The 17269-nt window shown below is 39.2% G+C and overlaps 1 protein-coding gene across 1 annotated transcript in view; it reads left to right on the forward strand.

The window, feature by feature from the left end:
• The first annotated feature begins 1483 nt into the window (after positions 1-1483).
• The window catches only part of kcnk9 (potassium channel, subfamily K, member 9), a 75813-nt gene continuing 60027 nt past the window's right edge, over positions 1484-17269 (forward strand). The window contains exon 1 of the mRNA XM_047384758.1: positions 1484-3635. Within this exon, the coding sequence (XP_047240714.1) occupies positions 3062-3635 (574 nt within the window). The 5' untranslated portion in view covers positions 1484-3061. The remainder of the gene's footprint in view (positions 3636-17269) is intronic.

A 17269-nucleotide genomic window follows, 5' to 3' on the forward strand; every position in this document is an offset into this window, starting at 1 on the left:
GCTTGTCTAAAGGTATGCTGATTATTGCCTAAATTAGTTCCAAGACTAACTTCACTTCACTTCCAGATTCTTCAAGACAATCCTTGGTTCTCAAACATTAACATTGACTGGTAATGTTGCATCACTCTTTTGGTCATGGTTTCAACCATCTTTAATCAACTTGTTTATATTGTACATAGCCCATTAGTCTTCATTATTCTTTAATTCTGCTTGGTAGTTTAGTTGGATTGTTTTAGCATAGTAAAGAGTTTGTTGATTGAAATATGTTTGACTTTGAGTTGACTTATTTTTGTTAATAAATTCTTGTATTTTAAGAAATTGTGTGAATTCATTCCATGTGTGGGCAGAGTTTTGCTGTTCAATAATGTCAGAGCTCGTCTCACACCTTTCTATTTTGTCCTAATACCATCGCCTTACTGGGCTGGTATTCACAGGATGACCTTTAACAGATCGAAATATTATTTGATAAAATATTAAAATACTAATATTAAATAATATTTGGAGATTCATAATCACAACAGACTTTATGTTAAAGTAATATATAAGTTTATTTAACCCAGCCTGAAAATAGCCAAAAAGCACACTGTACATTTTAGAAAGGCCTAAAATAGTAATCAGCTATGACAAAACCAGGACAAATTAAGCTTGTGTCAACCATCTTTCTTCACACAAGGGCTGGGAGTAATCATAGTGGCAGGGCTCACGTGGTCATGAGGCTACGGGATGGCACAGAGAGGTGCAGCCATCAATCTGCAGGGGAAGAAGACAAAGGAAACGGCTATGAAAAGCAAGAAAAAAGCCTCAGAAACGTTTCCCAAAAGTCTTATTAAAGCAATCTGTTACTTCTGGGAAAAGTTTTAATAAAGTATTCTGTTAGTTCTGGGAAAATAACATTTACATTTCAGGCCAGTGAATTTTGTGTTTTACTAAAGTATCAAAAAGTTACTTGTGTGTTACATAAAGTGCCACATAAGACCCAGAAAATTTCCAAGAAAGTTATAAGGCTATTCCAGGAAAGTAATACAAAATAACATGTAAGTTGCAGAACGTACCCTGTGGGTTCCAGAAAAAATAAATGAGTAAAGTAAAGGTATATTCTAACGCCCAGTAATGTACCAGAAACCACCCTGTACACTGTACTAAAGTTTCAGAAGACGTATCCTGAAAGTCACAGAAAATCAATCTGCACATTCCAGGAAAGTTTCCTTTCAGCTCCACAAATGTTCAATTAAACTCTGTAAATATTCCTGGGAAGGCAACATGTAGGTTTTGTGAAAGTAAACAGTAAGTTTTAAGAAAGTTTAATATGAGTTCCAGGGAAGTCCCATCTAAGTACCCTGTTATTATAAAGTTCTGGAAAAGCAGTCTTTAAGTTTCAGAAGTTCTAGTATGGCTGTTCTGTAAGATCTGGGAAAATAATAGAGTATTCTAAAATGTTTCAACCTGTACCTTTTGGGAAAGCATTGAGCAGGTTTTGGGAAAGCATACAGTAAATTCCATGAGAATTCAAAAAAGGTTTCCTATAAGATCTGAGTAGGTGGGAAATAAAAGGGTCCAAAAAAGGATCCTGAAGGTCCAGTAAAAGCAACCTGTAACTTCTGGGTAAGTCATCTTTAAGTTTTAAGAAAGTGTTCTATGTTCCAAGAAAGTTCCATAAAAGTGCCCTAAGATTAGAAGTTGAAGGTACAATGTGAGTAACCTGTAAGTTTACTTACAGAGAGAAATATGTAAGTTTCTCAAAAACTGCCCTTTTAGTTGTAGGAAAGTTTTGAGAAACTAACTATAAATTCAGAACTAACTATAAATTCAGAAACATCCTTCACATTAAATGAAATACAGTCACGTTTAACGAATTATCCAAATTCCCTTTATTTAAAGCTTCTCTGTTGCACTGAACGGTTGTCTGTGAATGCTGGAGTGTGATAGCTGTGAAAATATTCTTCAGCACCGTGGACAGCGCTCCGGCTGTGTGCATGTCAGGATCTCACCCACAAACCATAAAAGCACACCACAGTGACCAATTAAGCCCGAGTGGACCCTGACGGATAGTAGTGGCCATAGGGGGAGGGGTCACGCATGTGGCTAAGGAAGGGCGCAGAGGGCTGCAGCCATTCATCCACTGAGAAGAAGGAAAACAAAGCAAGCCGAAAACTCAGATCAGAGCTGAAGTGAATCGTGACACTCGGAAAGACGGGAGCAACGCCCACCGATCAGTGCTTGAATGGAGACATAAAATGTGGAGCCCTGAAAATGCGAGCAGCTTGTGACGCGCGGGCATAACTAAAGCCATTTTTTTCCTTTTCCCCCAGAACACAAATCAAGGCGCTCAGCACAAAGTCGTCGCAGAGAGCTTTGGATGTACTTTGATATGCGCAACAAAGGATGAGTGGCACTGCGGGCACCGAACGCGCACTCATCCATCCTTCCATTGTCGGACCTGGAAAGAGTTTTTTCCTCAGTATCAGCCTCGTGCAACCTAAAACTAAACATCTATAAATCCGAGGAAACTTGTCAGCGTGGAACCTGTTGGCAGCGACTACATTTGTTATTTCCTCCACTACAAGTATCTGATTTCAATTTCTAATAAACTAAGTTGTACATTTCATTTTCCATGAAAACCTGCATTTTAAATGTGTGAGTAACATTCTCCCACTTTCTGCTCATCTGCTTCACTCCGAAACGGACTTAAATTATTTAGACGAGTCAGCACATTTCGGATGAGGATGCTCACTGTAAGCGGGAAAGCTTCAAGGATTTCGTGCAGAATAAAGAGATTTGTCCCCAGCTGTAGAGAGAATGGCTTCTAAAAACCGACTGGTGGTTATGGTGAGCAGGTTGCTTTCAGGCTAAAGAACTTAAACCCAGGCGGAAAAATGCCAAGTTTTAGGACATCTTTATTCAGATCGCAGACAAAGTAAGAGAGGAGACAAGAATAAGAACGGAGGAAAGAATAAGGTCTGTCAGCACTGTTTTATTTAGTTGGAAGCAATTTTTTAAGATCTGCACAGTTTGTTGGGGGAGGACAGAGAGACCAACAGGCGATCCGAAAAGCAGCTTGTTGATGGCACTGCGCACAGGGAGGACTTGGTTCGGGCAGGTCTTGCGCAGGGTCTCTCGTCTGCAGGGCTCTTGGGCCAGGCGATCCAGCAGTCTACTGTGTCTCTCGGCAAACCAGGAGCAGGATCTAGGGATCTGCAATCGGGATCACTACAAGGCGGGGGACTTCAGCGCCCACCGTCCTCAGAGCGCCTCCGCCTCCGGGCGCTGCCCACGCGGCTTTCCCTACACTTGCTGCGCCTTCCAGGGTCACCCGAGGGGACATGAGACCCTCGGTCGCCGATTCCTGTTGGCCATGAAGCGGCAAAACGTGCGGACCCTGTCGCTCATAATCTGCACGTTCACGTACCTGCTCGTGGGGGCCGCCGTGTTTGACGCCCTGGAGTCCGAGTTTGAGATGCGCGAGAAGGAACAGCTGGAGGCCGAGGAGAAGCGGCTGCAGGGGAAATATAACATCAGCGAGGATGATTACCGCAAACTGGAGAGCATCATCATGGAGGCTGAGCCCCACAGAGCCGGTGTGCAGTGGAAATTCGCAGGCTCCTTTTACTTTGCCATCACGGTCATAACCACCATAGGTAAGCCTGCTTGTGTGTATTATTACAGCTGCTCAGTACACTTTGCGTGAAACTATATATTAGAGGAATATGACTGCTCCAAGGCTACAGAAAATGCGGTTGTTCACATCAGATCAAATAGATTCCGTGCAACAAATCTTTGCATCAAGTTTGTGAGCAACATGTTGCAGCCCCTCAGTCTGGAGCTGAAGTTTAAATGGATCAGAGAACATTCGCAACTTTGTCGCTTTGACAAATTCAAAGCAGGACTGACAGCTATATTTCCTTCACCGCAGCGCAGAATCCAAGTTTTGACCGCGCGTCAGGAAGTAGCGGAGAATCGGGCTCTTATGGTGCTGAACGGACAGCTCCTTTGAGTTCAGGCAGCGGCGTCACATAGGGGGAGATCAAACAAGGGGGCAGGGGTTGTGTGTGGGGGGACTGGGGTTGGAACAGTAGCCACCTCAAATAATTTGCTGTGCTCCCTGGTTTCCATCTGGCCGATTCGACAGTTATATGCACATTATATTTTATAATTAAGAAAGGGAAGGAATAAGCTTCAATGAGGTGCAACATTTATTTATTTATTGACACATCAATAAGTCCTAATATTATCAACTCATGACCGCCTGTCAGAGATGGGGTCTCAGTTCTGCGACTTGAGTCACACTTTGTTTTCTCTTCTAGATGAACACACATTTTTTTAAACACAGAAAGTACTCCTGGACCAGTGATTCTGTATTTTTTGTGTCTGTGTTGTCTGCCTTAAAGCCCTTCTCAGTCAATGGCAATATTGCCACTCACGCTGAGCCGGGTTCTGTTGGAGGTGGTCCTCTTAGATTGAGTCGTTCCTCTCTATTGTTACCATGTGCTCGATCAGGAGGAGGAGGGGCCGCAAAGTCAATGACTCGATGCAATTGCCTCGCTGTCCCTCAACAAAAAACTTTTTCATGACTTGATATAATAAACTTGTCTTGATTGGACTGTAATATAACTTGAGTCCAATTGGAATGTTTGTAATTAAATTGGAATTGTTTATAATTAGTAATATTTTTGCATATAAACTGGACCTGTATGTAGATTAAATAAATATGAATTATTTAAACAATTCACTTAAATTGCATTAATAAATAATTATATAAAATAAACAATTTCATCCAACTAAATTGAAGTTGCAAATACTTGACACAGGCCACAGCTCAATTTTTCTCTTGTTTTTCTTCTGTTTTTGTAAACAATCTTCATTTACATTGCGGGATTCCAATCAAAAGTGCTGTAATACATATTTTGTGTCAGCAGGTGACGACAGCAGCAACGGTAGCTAAATTAAAATTGAAGAAGCAGATCCAGAGCATGGGTAAAGCCGTGCTAGACAAAAAAAAAAAAAAAATCCCAAACTCAAGGTCCTGTTTTCTTTGATGCTCTTGGTCCTTTCCTCTCAGTCACTACCTCAGTCACTACCTCCTTAGGCCACATTTAATAAATTCCTTGTATGTCCAAAAATGTACTTGGTAATAAAGCTTTTCTGATTCTGATTCTGATTCTGATTCTGATTCTGATTCTGATATTTAACAGAAACAGAGCCACAACAAGGTGAGACTGATGTGGAAGGAAAACATGAAAAAACAAATTTGTGTTGTTTTAAGTACAGAAAGCCAGACTGTGCATGTGCAAAGTCTGTTTCAGTGCATTGTTTTAAAAAGACTCTTAAAGATCTCCACTTTAAAAACTATTTTTTTTATCTTTTGAGAAAAAAACCTCAGTCTTGGAAAATATCTGTTAGTGTGGACAAGGCCTTAGATCTAAAGGCTCAAGACTTGACATGCACTGGAGGTCTGTGACTCAAGTCAAATGAGTAGGTCTAATCTGACATAATCAGAGGTGTAGGTGTAGGCTAGTTGGTAAGTGCTAATGGTAATTTTAATTACTGGTTGTTGTAGGACGGTTGCATAAAATATTTATGGGTTCTCTGTTATGTTCCTTGCCTGTACGTACATGTAAAATAAGTTAAAAGCATCTTCAAAACTCTTTTGTTTTTCATAATTCTTCCATCAAGAAGTATTTACAGTAATTACGCCTCAAACCAGAGCTCTGACAGACATGTGCATGTTCTCATGTTAAAGCTTTTTTAAAAGGTTTTTTAATAATAAAGTTTGATTTTTAACCAGGGATCTTCATAAACTGCAAGCTATTCATACTTCAAAACAATCTGTTCATGTCTGTTGTCGGTGGCATCTGCAGTAGTGGGACAGTAAGTGATGTAAGGTGGTACTACTAAAAAGACACTTCCAGATTTTCAAAATCAAAGCACTTTGTGTTCTGTTCATTCAAAAAATGGCTTCTCTTTCATCCACTCACTTCATTATGTCTCTCTTTCTATTTTCTAATTTATAGCATGGACTGGAACATTTTCAGTTTAAACCTGACAACAACTTTTAAATGCAGATTTAGAACATTGTTTTGTAATAATTGTTGATTTCCTCTGACCCAAAGTGAGGAGAAAAATAGACCCCGTTTTGCTGGTGAAACATCCCTGAACTGTCGAGTCAAGAACTCAACTGGGCCTCTGAAGTTGTGCTATGGTATCTGACACCAAGATGTTGAGTAGATCCTTTAAGTCTGTAAGCCACCAGGTTGGGACATGTGGATCTGACTTGTTTGTCCTATATGCTCTGACCCATTCATCTTGTCATCATATTTTGGACCTTGCTAAAGTTTTAAGGCCAGAATGTTTACTTGCTGCCTAATATATCCTCCCGATAAACAGGTGCCTTGATGAAAGGATAATCTGTGTTATTTCAAATTATGCCTGGTCAGTGTATATAATTTTTTAACCTTCATAGCATCTCAGTTTTAAATATCCAATACTCACTTTCACTCACCTTACACCCTACTCTTTTTAAATTTGATCACAGCATAAATCAAACTCTTGAAATTTTTCTGTCTTTTGGATTCTGCATTGCTCCAACCAGGACTGTTAATGGCCTCCATCAGGGCAGCCCTATGAAAACTTTCTGGCGGTGGCCCTGGCTAATGGAAGGCTAAAGAGAGCTTAGCATCTGAAACCCGATCCATGTACATACGGGCGGTGGAGCGTGTTCATGCTTCGTTGTTCACAGCCACAAGCAAAAAGCTGCAGTGGTGTGACCTGGTTGCAAAGGAAAGCTGCTCCAGTGAGAGCACTGATCAATTTACATATATAAAAACATTTTTATGACTCCTCTAAAGCGCCCTGTGACATCATTTTTTGCTTTAATGAATAAAAGTTCATCTCACGATGCCTCGCTTGTTTTTCCTCCGTTGTTCATCAACATGTTTTTTATTAGTTCATTAATTTTGAATGTCTGAGCTAAATATAAGCAAATAAAATCTAGCTGGAAACATTTAACAGGATGCAAGATGCCTTAAAGCGGGGTGCTGAGGGAAAAAGGAGGTGGGACTGTATACCTGTCCTCCCTGTTTGCCAGGCAACACTTGACAGGGACGACTGCTCAGCACACTGAAGGAGGATCCTCTGTTGTTTCTAGGCTACAGCAATAAAACTCATTGTAATATTCATATTCCATGAAGTGTCTGCATTCACCGCTGCAGCCTGCCATTCTGTGTCTTATCATGCTCTGTATGCAACAGCTGAGGGGACATGCAGACCTTTCCTGGAACAATGTGTAGGAATAAGCACTTGGGTGATGGAAAAAAGAAACGAGAGCTGGACAGGGAGTAAGTCAAAGAGGTCAGACCGGTCAGGACAAGAATCCCACCATTACAGGGGCAGATATAACTAATTTTACACTAAAGCTATAATACAGAAAGTGTTCAAAACTAAGCCAACTTTTCTGTAAGTAGTGGAACTTTCTTTTTTTAATTTATTTCCATGTTGACTAAAAGGCCCACGTCAAACTTAGGGTCTATTTGAAATGTAAGCTATATTACCTTACTTCCTATACTCTGTGAATTCAATGGAAAATAAGAAAATGCCATTTGCCCCCCATTTGTTGATCAGAAGATTTCCCAATCATTATTCTGTTCACTCAATGTGAAAACATGAAATGAGGCTCTGAGGCACAGATAAAGAACCAATCTTAGTATTGTCAATAGTGAGCTGTCAGTGGTAACTTATTAAACTCATGGCAGACTGTAAAAAATAAGGTTTGTGTTCAGATATGCAGCATGGCATGCTGTCAATCACGCTGCTCGATGTGTATTTTCTATGAAGCAACCAGAAACAATGAATCAGTCAATCAAGATCCAGGATCTACCTCAATAAACATGACAATCATACAACTGTTTAACAATGATCAGAAGGAATGACTGTAGCTTATGACATCATTACAGGTTGTCCTGGAACCACAGATGTTTTAGAAGCATCAGAGGTTCTACAAATTGCAGCATTAAAATAAATGTTCAGTTTGATTTGGAAGTGAAATTTAAACAAATTCAGTATAGTCAATAAGCAGTAATAGTCAATAAGCAATAATAATAATAATAATAATAATAATAATATCACTTGTTCCAGAGGTAGAGCTATGAAAATAAAAGGAGCACATGATGTTATTGCAGGTGTCTTTTGCTGTTGACACACCCACCAACCAGCAAATGGATCCCTGAGTCAGTGACCGTGGACTGAATGAGCAGATTGAAAACAAGACATGACACATGAAACAGGGGATGAGATGTTGTGCAACTGAATTTACAGATTCAACAAGAATTCAATTGGATCTTACTACAAATGTGCCAAAAACATCTCCACAATTCACATAGACAACTAGAATCTAGGACCGGAAATTTGGATTCGCTGTGAGCCCTTTTGGACAAGTTCACAAAGCAGCTCTACTCACTCCAATTTTTTAGCACATCTTTTGCACACACCTCCTGCTTCATCTCTATGCTCAGTTTACAAAGCAGGTTGTAGCTGCATGCAGACCCATCAAGTCCAGCAGATGCAAGCTATTTAGACCCGTTAAAAGCCACATTTTAAATTAAATCTTTAAATCTTTAAATTTTGCTAAAAGTTTTTAAACGCACTGATAAAAATTTTGGAAGACAGATTAAATGTTAAAAAAGCATTTCTTTTACTGGAGGAAAACTAAAAATAGAAAGAAATTGGTTTAATTTGAAAATGTATCATATTGTACCATTTTTATGTGAGTGACTGACTCAGTGGGTACAGTAGTCATTGTTAAATCAGAAGGTTGTATTTTTTTATTTTAGAAAATGCTATACAAGTTCAGACCATTCACATGTCTTAACAAATATGTGCAGGGCCACTTAAATGTTTTACATTTTGTCTCATTTTGTGACATAAAAATCCCAATGTTACTGACATTTTATGTAATAGACCAACACAAAGTAGCACACAATTGTGAGTGGGAGGGAAAATATTTATTTTTTGCTTATAACAATTGGAAAAGTGTTGCCTGTGTTTGTATTTAGCCTTCTTTACTCTGATACGTCTAAATGGTAGTAGCAGAATCTTGCTGTAGGGATGCTTTTCTTCAGCAAGGACAGGGAAGCCAGTTGAATGAAGCTAAAAACCGAGGGATCCTTTTAGAAGGCCACAACAGTCATGAGACTGGGACAAGGTTTATTTTTCAGTGAGACATCGACCCTAAGCATGTTGCCAGAGCTACAAAGGAATGGTTTAGATCAAAGCATATTTTTGTGTTATAGAACAGCCTAGTCAAAGTCTAGACCTAAGTTCAAATAATGTGTGACAAGTTGAAAATTGAAAACTAATCTGACTAAGCTCAAGCTATTTTGCAAAGCAGAATGGGCAAAAAAAATCCGTCTGTAACTAAGCAATACTGGTAGAGACACACCCCGAAGGGCTGCATTACAGAAAAAATGTATTAAGGGGATTAAGGTGACACAGCACTTTCCAGATATTCTTTGTAAACACTGTCACACTGTCTCTTATCTTAAGATATATGTTGGCCTTTTGAAAAACTCCTGTTTCTTGGGCATCAACATGAAGAAATTGAGAACATTTTGTGCAACTTCAAGTCATCTTTGAAGTGTGTTTTGTTGTGCAATATTATGTTTTGTGTCACTATAAATAACTGTTGATAAGTGCCAAAGGCAATTATTAACAAAGATAGTCATTTTAATTAAAATTACAAAGTTGGGGCACCACCTGATCATAGCTAAACAACTCTCAGTCTCAGTTATTGTTTTATGACTACCTGCTTGTTGAAATGTGGTATTATCGAACAACAGATGAAGGACTGAATTTGTGCACTAGCGTTCTTAAACAGCAAGCCCTGAACAAAATATACAAAATAAACACATACAACTTGTCTCCAAAATTAATTAATTAGAAATCAATAACATCTTGGACAATTGATTCTTAATTTTGTGTTAACTAGCCATAACAGTAACTAATTGATAGGAGTGATGGACTACCAAGATGGCAGCAAAAAAGCATATAGACTCACAGTTTGGAGGATCAGATGTGACATCATCATAGACATGATGATGTCACATCCGAAGCTGGCAGCTCAGCTAACAACAAAGAAAATAATGACCGTGGCACAACTTAGCAACCCCTCTATATCCCATTTGTATCTTAAAGTTCCACTAATACAAATATTAATGTTTGTATGAGTGATGGCAATGAGCTACGGCCGATTGTGGCCTGAACTAAACAAGCTATTTTGTATACACAGCAATTGTGGCTACCGTCTTAACATTAGTAGAGCTTTAGCTTCAGCATTAGCAGCTAACATAAGGGCTATATGGACATATTTTTTTGTAGTTAGTGGGAAGAGTGGAAGGACAACACCAATAAAACAGAACAAATTCACATTATTGGACTATTGGTGCTCAAACCACTGACTGAGATAAAGTTTGAATCAATGACAGCCTCATCTCCGGCTTGCGCCAGCTAGGCCTGCGCCACCACGGCATAGTTTAAGCATGAAAACAAAACAAAACACAATAAAATAAACAATATATATATTTTTTTAACTTACACAAATTTTTTTTCTGCCCAGACACAACCTCTTACTATGAATTGTTCTGATAAAACAGGAGAGTATGTTGAGTTCCGCAGGTCCGATGACCTTGAGAAGACGCTCTCGGTCTAGCAGCTAAGGCGAGCATTTGCTCAGACTGGAGCACACGGGCAGCACGTGTTCCTATCCCGTCTTCTCTCAGGGTAGTGGAGAGGAAACCACATCATCAACGTAATTGGAGATGCTGCCTCTTCTTTGGGAATCTATAATTCTCCCAGATTCTTTCTGTTGGAGCTAAAACAGCCAGTTTCAAGTGGCTAGTTTTATCTTCATCTGGAGTACAGTCACAGGATACACAGACAGCAGACCGTACTTTACTTTGGATCCAAGGTTTCTTTGAAGGTGCAGGCTTTTTTACTCATCCAGAAAGTTTAGACATTCACATTCACAGCTGTCCCTATTCTCCATTCATGGTGGGCTCAACAGTGTTCATACTATGTGTGCTGGAGATTAATGGAGTGAAATTCATAGTATTCTAAAGCGTTACAACTGGGTATGTTACTTTTCCAAGACGTCACTGCATTGTTTTATTCATTTGTTGATTTTGATAAAAAACTATCTGGGAATAAAAATTCAATGCTCCATGACTTCCTCCAAGGTCAAATAAGTAAACCAAATTAATTAGGCAGCATTTGATGGTTTAAGTTTTACTTTCTGTTTCATTGCAAATCTTAATGTAAGTATTGCATCTGCACAGCGTAGAATGGAATTAAGTGATGGTATTATTGGGTCATTGCTGCGATGACTGTGTAGAGGTGGTGCATATGTGGGGTTTTCATGCCATGTGAGAGCTACTGCGCTCATGTGGCATTATGGTATCAGAGCATTATGCTATGGTATGGTATGTATGGTGTGTATGTAGGCAATATGAGCGTTTTGTTTTCTTATGTAACAATGTCTTCTGACAGCACTTAAACATGAGGCTGGTATGAAGAAGTTTAAAATCCATGTAATTTTTTGTTTGCATTCAAAATTATTCACTACTTTGTGTTGGTCTCTCACATAAAAGCCACATGTTTAAATGTGAAAAAGTTAAATGGGCAAGACTTAATGTGCATGGCAGCTTAGTACATCTGGTTTGACAAATCAAATCATTTGGCTTCAAATACATACTTCAAGTTGTGACAGATATACAGTCAGTCTTGTAAGAGCAGCGTCAAAAGTCTCTGAAATGTTCATAAAGATCTACAGTGATTCAACAGCAGTAATAGCCATATTTGAAGTAGTTTTTATGGTAATTGGGGTGTTTTCCAGCAGAGTTAGAATAGCCTCCTCTTTAAACTGCAGATCTGAGGCTTCACATTCACTGATCATTAAAAGATGTGTCATCTACAGGAGGGTGGACCTGGCTGTATTACTGATGACAGATCACATGCAGTAATATATGTAACAACATCAGTACCCAGTGGTTCATCCCAGTTGTCATCCTACCTACATAGGAACAAAAAAGATGAGCAAAAGCTCTGACAGCAGAGGTATAGCAGTGATAGTGTTAGAATATGTCAGAGCAGCTGTTCTTAGAAACCACAGTGATCCAGCTGTTAGCACCTCACTCAGGTCCTCCTTATCCGGACTGACCTGCAGGTTGACACTGTTTATTCCTCGTGATTAACTGTACCAAATGTGACACTTAGTGATGAAAGGATGTGGATAGGTGCAAGGTGTTCTTGCTGAAGCGGCGCTCAGAGGGAAAAAAAGCAGCCCCAGTGTGCTGTGGTCTGTATATATACCCCTGCCTGTCTCATCCCACTGAGCTGTGTTGCCGAGAGACTAAAGACAGCTTAAAAGGTGAAAGTCATCCCTGCCAAATGTCTGGAAATATCAACATGTGGATATACCGTAAATCTGTTGAGTTTAGTATATGACTGACTGAAAATTGGCACCTGTGATAATTTTCCAAAGTAACTCAGTCAAGACTTTTACTATTAATAATCTATCTTTTTTTTTTTTTGCACAAAGACCAAAAAGAGTTTTATGCTGTTGCTTTTTATACGTTTTGTACCAGCTAGCTATGCTGCTGTGCTTGTAAGGAAACAGGAAGGGGGCATTCGAGACACAATGCTATCTGTCAGTTGAACCCCAGATTATTATTATTTTAGTCATTTGCACTTAAGAAAATGTGCACATACACTGCGACTTTCCAATGATTGTTAAGTTTGTATCAGTTTCGAGATCCTTATTTGGCACTAAACAAAATTTTCACTTCAGTTTTTAATAAATCTAGACTATAAAAATATGTCCATGTGTAACAGCTAATATCACTTAAAAATAGTATTTGATAGTGTTAGTGTTAGTCCAACTTTGTACCTAATTATGGGCCTTTTACTGTTTTTAAAGGAATCTAAAGTAAATTTATGTAGCTCTTTTGCAAAATGTAAAAAAACTCTGGCTAATCAAACCTGAACTGGATTATTCTGTTTAAAATGGATTTTAAAAAGAAAAGATAATAATAATAATAATAGTAATAGTTGTAAATGTGTTTGATAGATAATAGGAAGTTCTGTATTTGGTAGAATGATTTCTCAACCTTACCCTCAGGGAAATAAGAAACCTACTACACACAGAATGGTCAAATCTGGACTTGGATTGCACACCAATCACACATTCATTAAAATGTCAGTGATTTCCTAAAGCTTTTACAAAGGCAAATCTTTGCGTTTTCCTGTGGTCTGGTGTCATTCTCATGAACCCAGTTCTGTGTGTGAAAAGTGAAAGTGGGTGGGGGATGCAGTAACTGCCCCTGTTGTTTCTGAAAACATTGTTTGCAATGTAAGGTAGTGTTACGTTACACAGTGAGAGATGAAATCTTGGGTAAACCTTTGCAGTCTAGATAACTTAACCTTAACCAGTAGCCTAAAAACAGAGCATGATTATTTTTATAAGTATTTTTAATTGCTTTAATTATGCAAAGCTCCAGAAGTGAGTGATGCTCTCTCACAGATCAATTCATCATTCGTCCCCTCTACTGAGGGGGCTTTGTGAGCATGAGTCAGCTGTTGAGTCCTTGTTGCAGCTTTTGCGCTGGTACCAGTTTCCATAACACTGCAGAGCAACGATCACTTCCAGTTTAGCTTTTTCTATGGGCAGAAACTTATACCATCAGAAACTGAATTTGAATTGCTCAGACTGAATCTGTATTTATGTCATTTGAAATTAATGGACTGGTTTGAAAATTAATTTCACCAAAAACTAAATTAATTTGCTTTGACAATGTATTTTTTTACAATGAAAATTGAGTTTGACTACTTTTACCTTCAGTTCTAAAATTTTTTTTTTTTTGTGTCACACATCTGGGTCTTTGAGGACGCCAGATTTATCAAACACAAATTCACTGATTCACATTTCACATCAGGTTAAACTTCCTTTATGCATTTCAAGCTGGATCAGTGCAGCGTGCATTAGCTTGCCGGATGTCAATCACCAAGTCAAATTACCATCTATAAAAAGCGTCATGTAAACAAATGATGGTCTAACAGTAACACTTATGCTACCTGAAACTATTAGCTAAACACGCCATATTATACCGGTTTACCTTTCCCCTGCCCTTCGCGTAACTTCTCTCGACTTGCAACCGAGATAGAGTGAAGCATGGAGCTGTGAAGTCATACAAATAAAGCATGACGGTCTCCACTGTAAATAGCTGAAAATGGTTTTATCTACCCCTTTAAATATTTCTGATGGCTTATAGTCCCATTTTGTTTGAAATGTTTTTTTATTTTTTATTATCTTTTAATTTTATTCTCGTTCATTATTCAGACATTTAAAATGTTCAAAATAATTTTTCTGCTCACACATATAAAAATACAAAAAAACAAATACAACTCTGTAAATAAAATACATTGATGACAAATAGCATTTGTTTCATTTATTGGTAAAACGTTTAACAACCTAAACACTAAGATATTAACTTTCTGAACAAAGTTTAAATACATTTCTTCAAAGAGCACAATAATAATAAGTAAACCAAACAAAATTAGATTTCATCCAAATTGTATGTTTAACTTCCACCCAGTGGGGAAACCTAGAGGGAATTTCAATACAGTGTGCCAGGAGATGGAGTAAAGATGAAAATTCAATCTGGGAGACTCACCCCTCCTCCAGCTTCACCCATGGCTTCTCCGTGCATCTCCGCGCCAACTAATCAGCTTCAAGTCTGCAATAATCCTCAGCCAATGATCCCTCAAGGCTCCACATTTAAAGTCTCCCATCCATGGATCTCTCAGCTGTCAGTTGAGCTTCGACCCTCCTCCACCCCATCGCCTCCATCGGATTCTCAGTTCCATTACCATCAGGCATCCTCTCCAACACCAGTACCAGATCTGGGGGAAGACAATTCTAATTCTAATCCTAAGAGGTTCATCAGTTCATGCATTATCAGCATTCATGTCTTCCTCTGGGGTTTGAGCGCCAAACAAATAAACATCCATTGTGTAACTTCTCTAATCGCATTTTGTGTTTCTTATTGTGAGTCTCTACAGGATTGAATTAGCAGTTTTTTCGGGGTTTAACGCGCCTCGACCGCCCGGTCAGCTGACAGCTTGGGGAAGCGGTTAGTGCAGCGGGAGCAGACATCTCCGAACACATCAAAGTACTTTGGCAATTAAGTGGTATCTTGACAAACTGAGCAGATATTTCGGATTTACGCGGGCTCATGCTTGTGTTCACAGCATTACTCTCTCCTCCGTTATTGCTACTATCGTTTGAACAATCCACTTCGACCCTGCAATGAATCATCAAGGTGGCTGATGAAGGATACATCAGATCCATCCTTCAAATCTGGGAAAAAGGACGCCTTCGAATTTGGACAAACTTCATCTCCTCACTATGACATAATTGGCCTACACATGCAGCTTTCAAAGGATGCAGCCCTTGAATTTGGAAACTGCAATAGTGAAGCCATCTGTGAATATGTGAATCTGTGTTTGATTAATCTGTGGCTTTCCTCAAGGACCCGGATGTATGATACAAAACAGAAATTTGGAACCGAAATTGAATTATCGAACTAAAAGTGAAAATAGTCTAACCAAATTTTCAATACAACAAAATACATTGTCAAAGCAAATTAATTCAGTTTCAAACCATTACGTTTAATTTTAATTCAATGCAAGTGTGCATTCCCAATTCAGTCCAGTTTATGAGACAGTAGAAACAGTCCACTCATTCAGAGTGCAGTATGCATTCTTTTGATTTGCATGTACATTTTAAAAAGAATACAAATGGATGGGTAAACTATTCCTGTCATACAATTGTAACAAATATACAGTGCCTTGCGAAAGTACTCGGCCCCCTTGAACTTTTCAACCTCTTGCCACATTTCAGGCTTCAAACATAAAGATATAAAATTCTAATTTTATGTGAAGAATCAACAACAAGTGGGACACAATCGTGAAGTGGAATGAAATTTATTGGATGTGTCAAACTTGTTTAACAAATAAAAAACTGAAAAGTGGGGCGTGCAATATTATTCGGCCCCCTTGCGTTAATACTTTGTAGCGCCACCCTTTGCTGCAATTACAGCTGCAAGTCACTTGGGGTATATCTCTATCAGTTTTGCACATCGAGAGACTGAAATTCTTGCCCATTCTTCCTTGCAAAACAGCTGGAGCTCAGTGAGGTTGGATGGAGAGCGTTCGTGAACAGCAGTCTTCAGCTCTTTCCACAGATTCTCGATTGGATTCAGGTCTGGACTTTGACTTGGCCATTCCAACACTTGGATACGTTTATTTGTGAACCATTCCATTGTAGATTTGGCTTTATGTTTTGGATCATTGTCTTGTTGGAAGATAAATCTCCGTCCTAGTCTCAGGTCTCTTGCAGACTCCAACAGGTTTTCTTCCAGAATGGTCCTGTATTTGGCCCCATCCATCTTCCCATCAATTTTGACCATCTCCTCTGTCCCTGCTGATGAAAAGCAGGCCCAAACCATGATGCTGCCACCACCATGTTTGACAGTGGGGATGGTGTGTCCAGGGTGATGAGATATGTTGCTTTTACACCATATCGTTTTTCATTGTGGCCAAACAGTTCGATTTTGGTTTCATCTGACCAGAGCACCTTCTTCCACATGTTTGGTGTGTCTTCCAGGTGGCTTGTAGCAAACTTTAAATGAGACTTTTTATGGATATCTTTGAGAAATGGCTTTCTTCTTGCCACTCTTCCATAAAGGCCAGATTTGTACAGTGTACGACTGATTGTTGTCCTATGGACAGACTCTCCCACCTCAGCTGTAGATCTCTGCAGTTCATCCAGAGTGATCATGGGCCTCTTGGCTGCATCTCTGATCAGTCTTCTTGTTCGGGATGAGAGTTAAGAGGGATGGCCGGGTCTTGGTAGATTTGCAGTGGTCTGATACTCCTTCCATTTCAATATGATTACTTGCACAGTGCTCCTTGGGATGTTTAAAGCTTGGAAAATCTTTTTGTATCCAAATCCAGCTTTAAACTTCTCCACAACAGTATCTCGGATCTGCCTGGTGTGTTCCTTGGTCTTCATGATGCTCTCTGCGCTTTGAACAGAACCCTGAGACTATCACAGAGCAGGTGCATTTATACGGAGACTTGATTACACACAGGTGGATTCTATTTATCATCATCAGTCATTTGGGACAACATTGGATCATTCAGAGATCCTCACTGAACTTCTGGA

Source organism: Girardinichthys multiradiatus, chromosome 13 (assembly GCF_021462225.1).
Source record: "Girardinichthys multiradiatus isolate DD_20200921_A chromosome 13, DD_fGirMul_XY1, whole genome shotgun sequence".
Classification (NCBI taxonomy): domain Eukaryota; kingdom Metazoa; phylum Chordata; class Actinopteri; order Cyprinodontiformes; family Goodeidae; genus Girardinichthys; species Girardinichthys multiradiatus.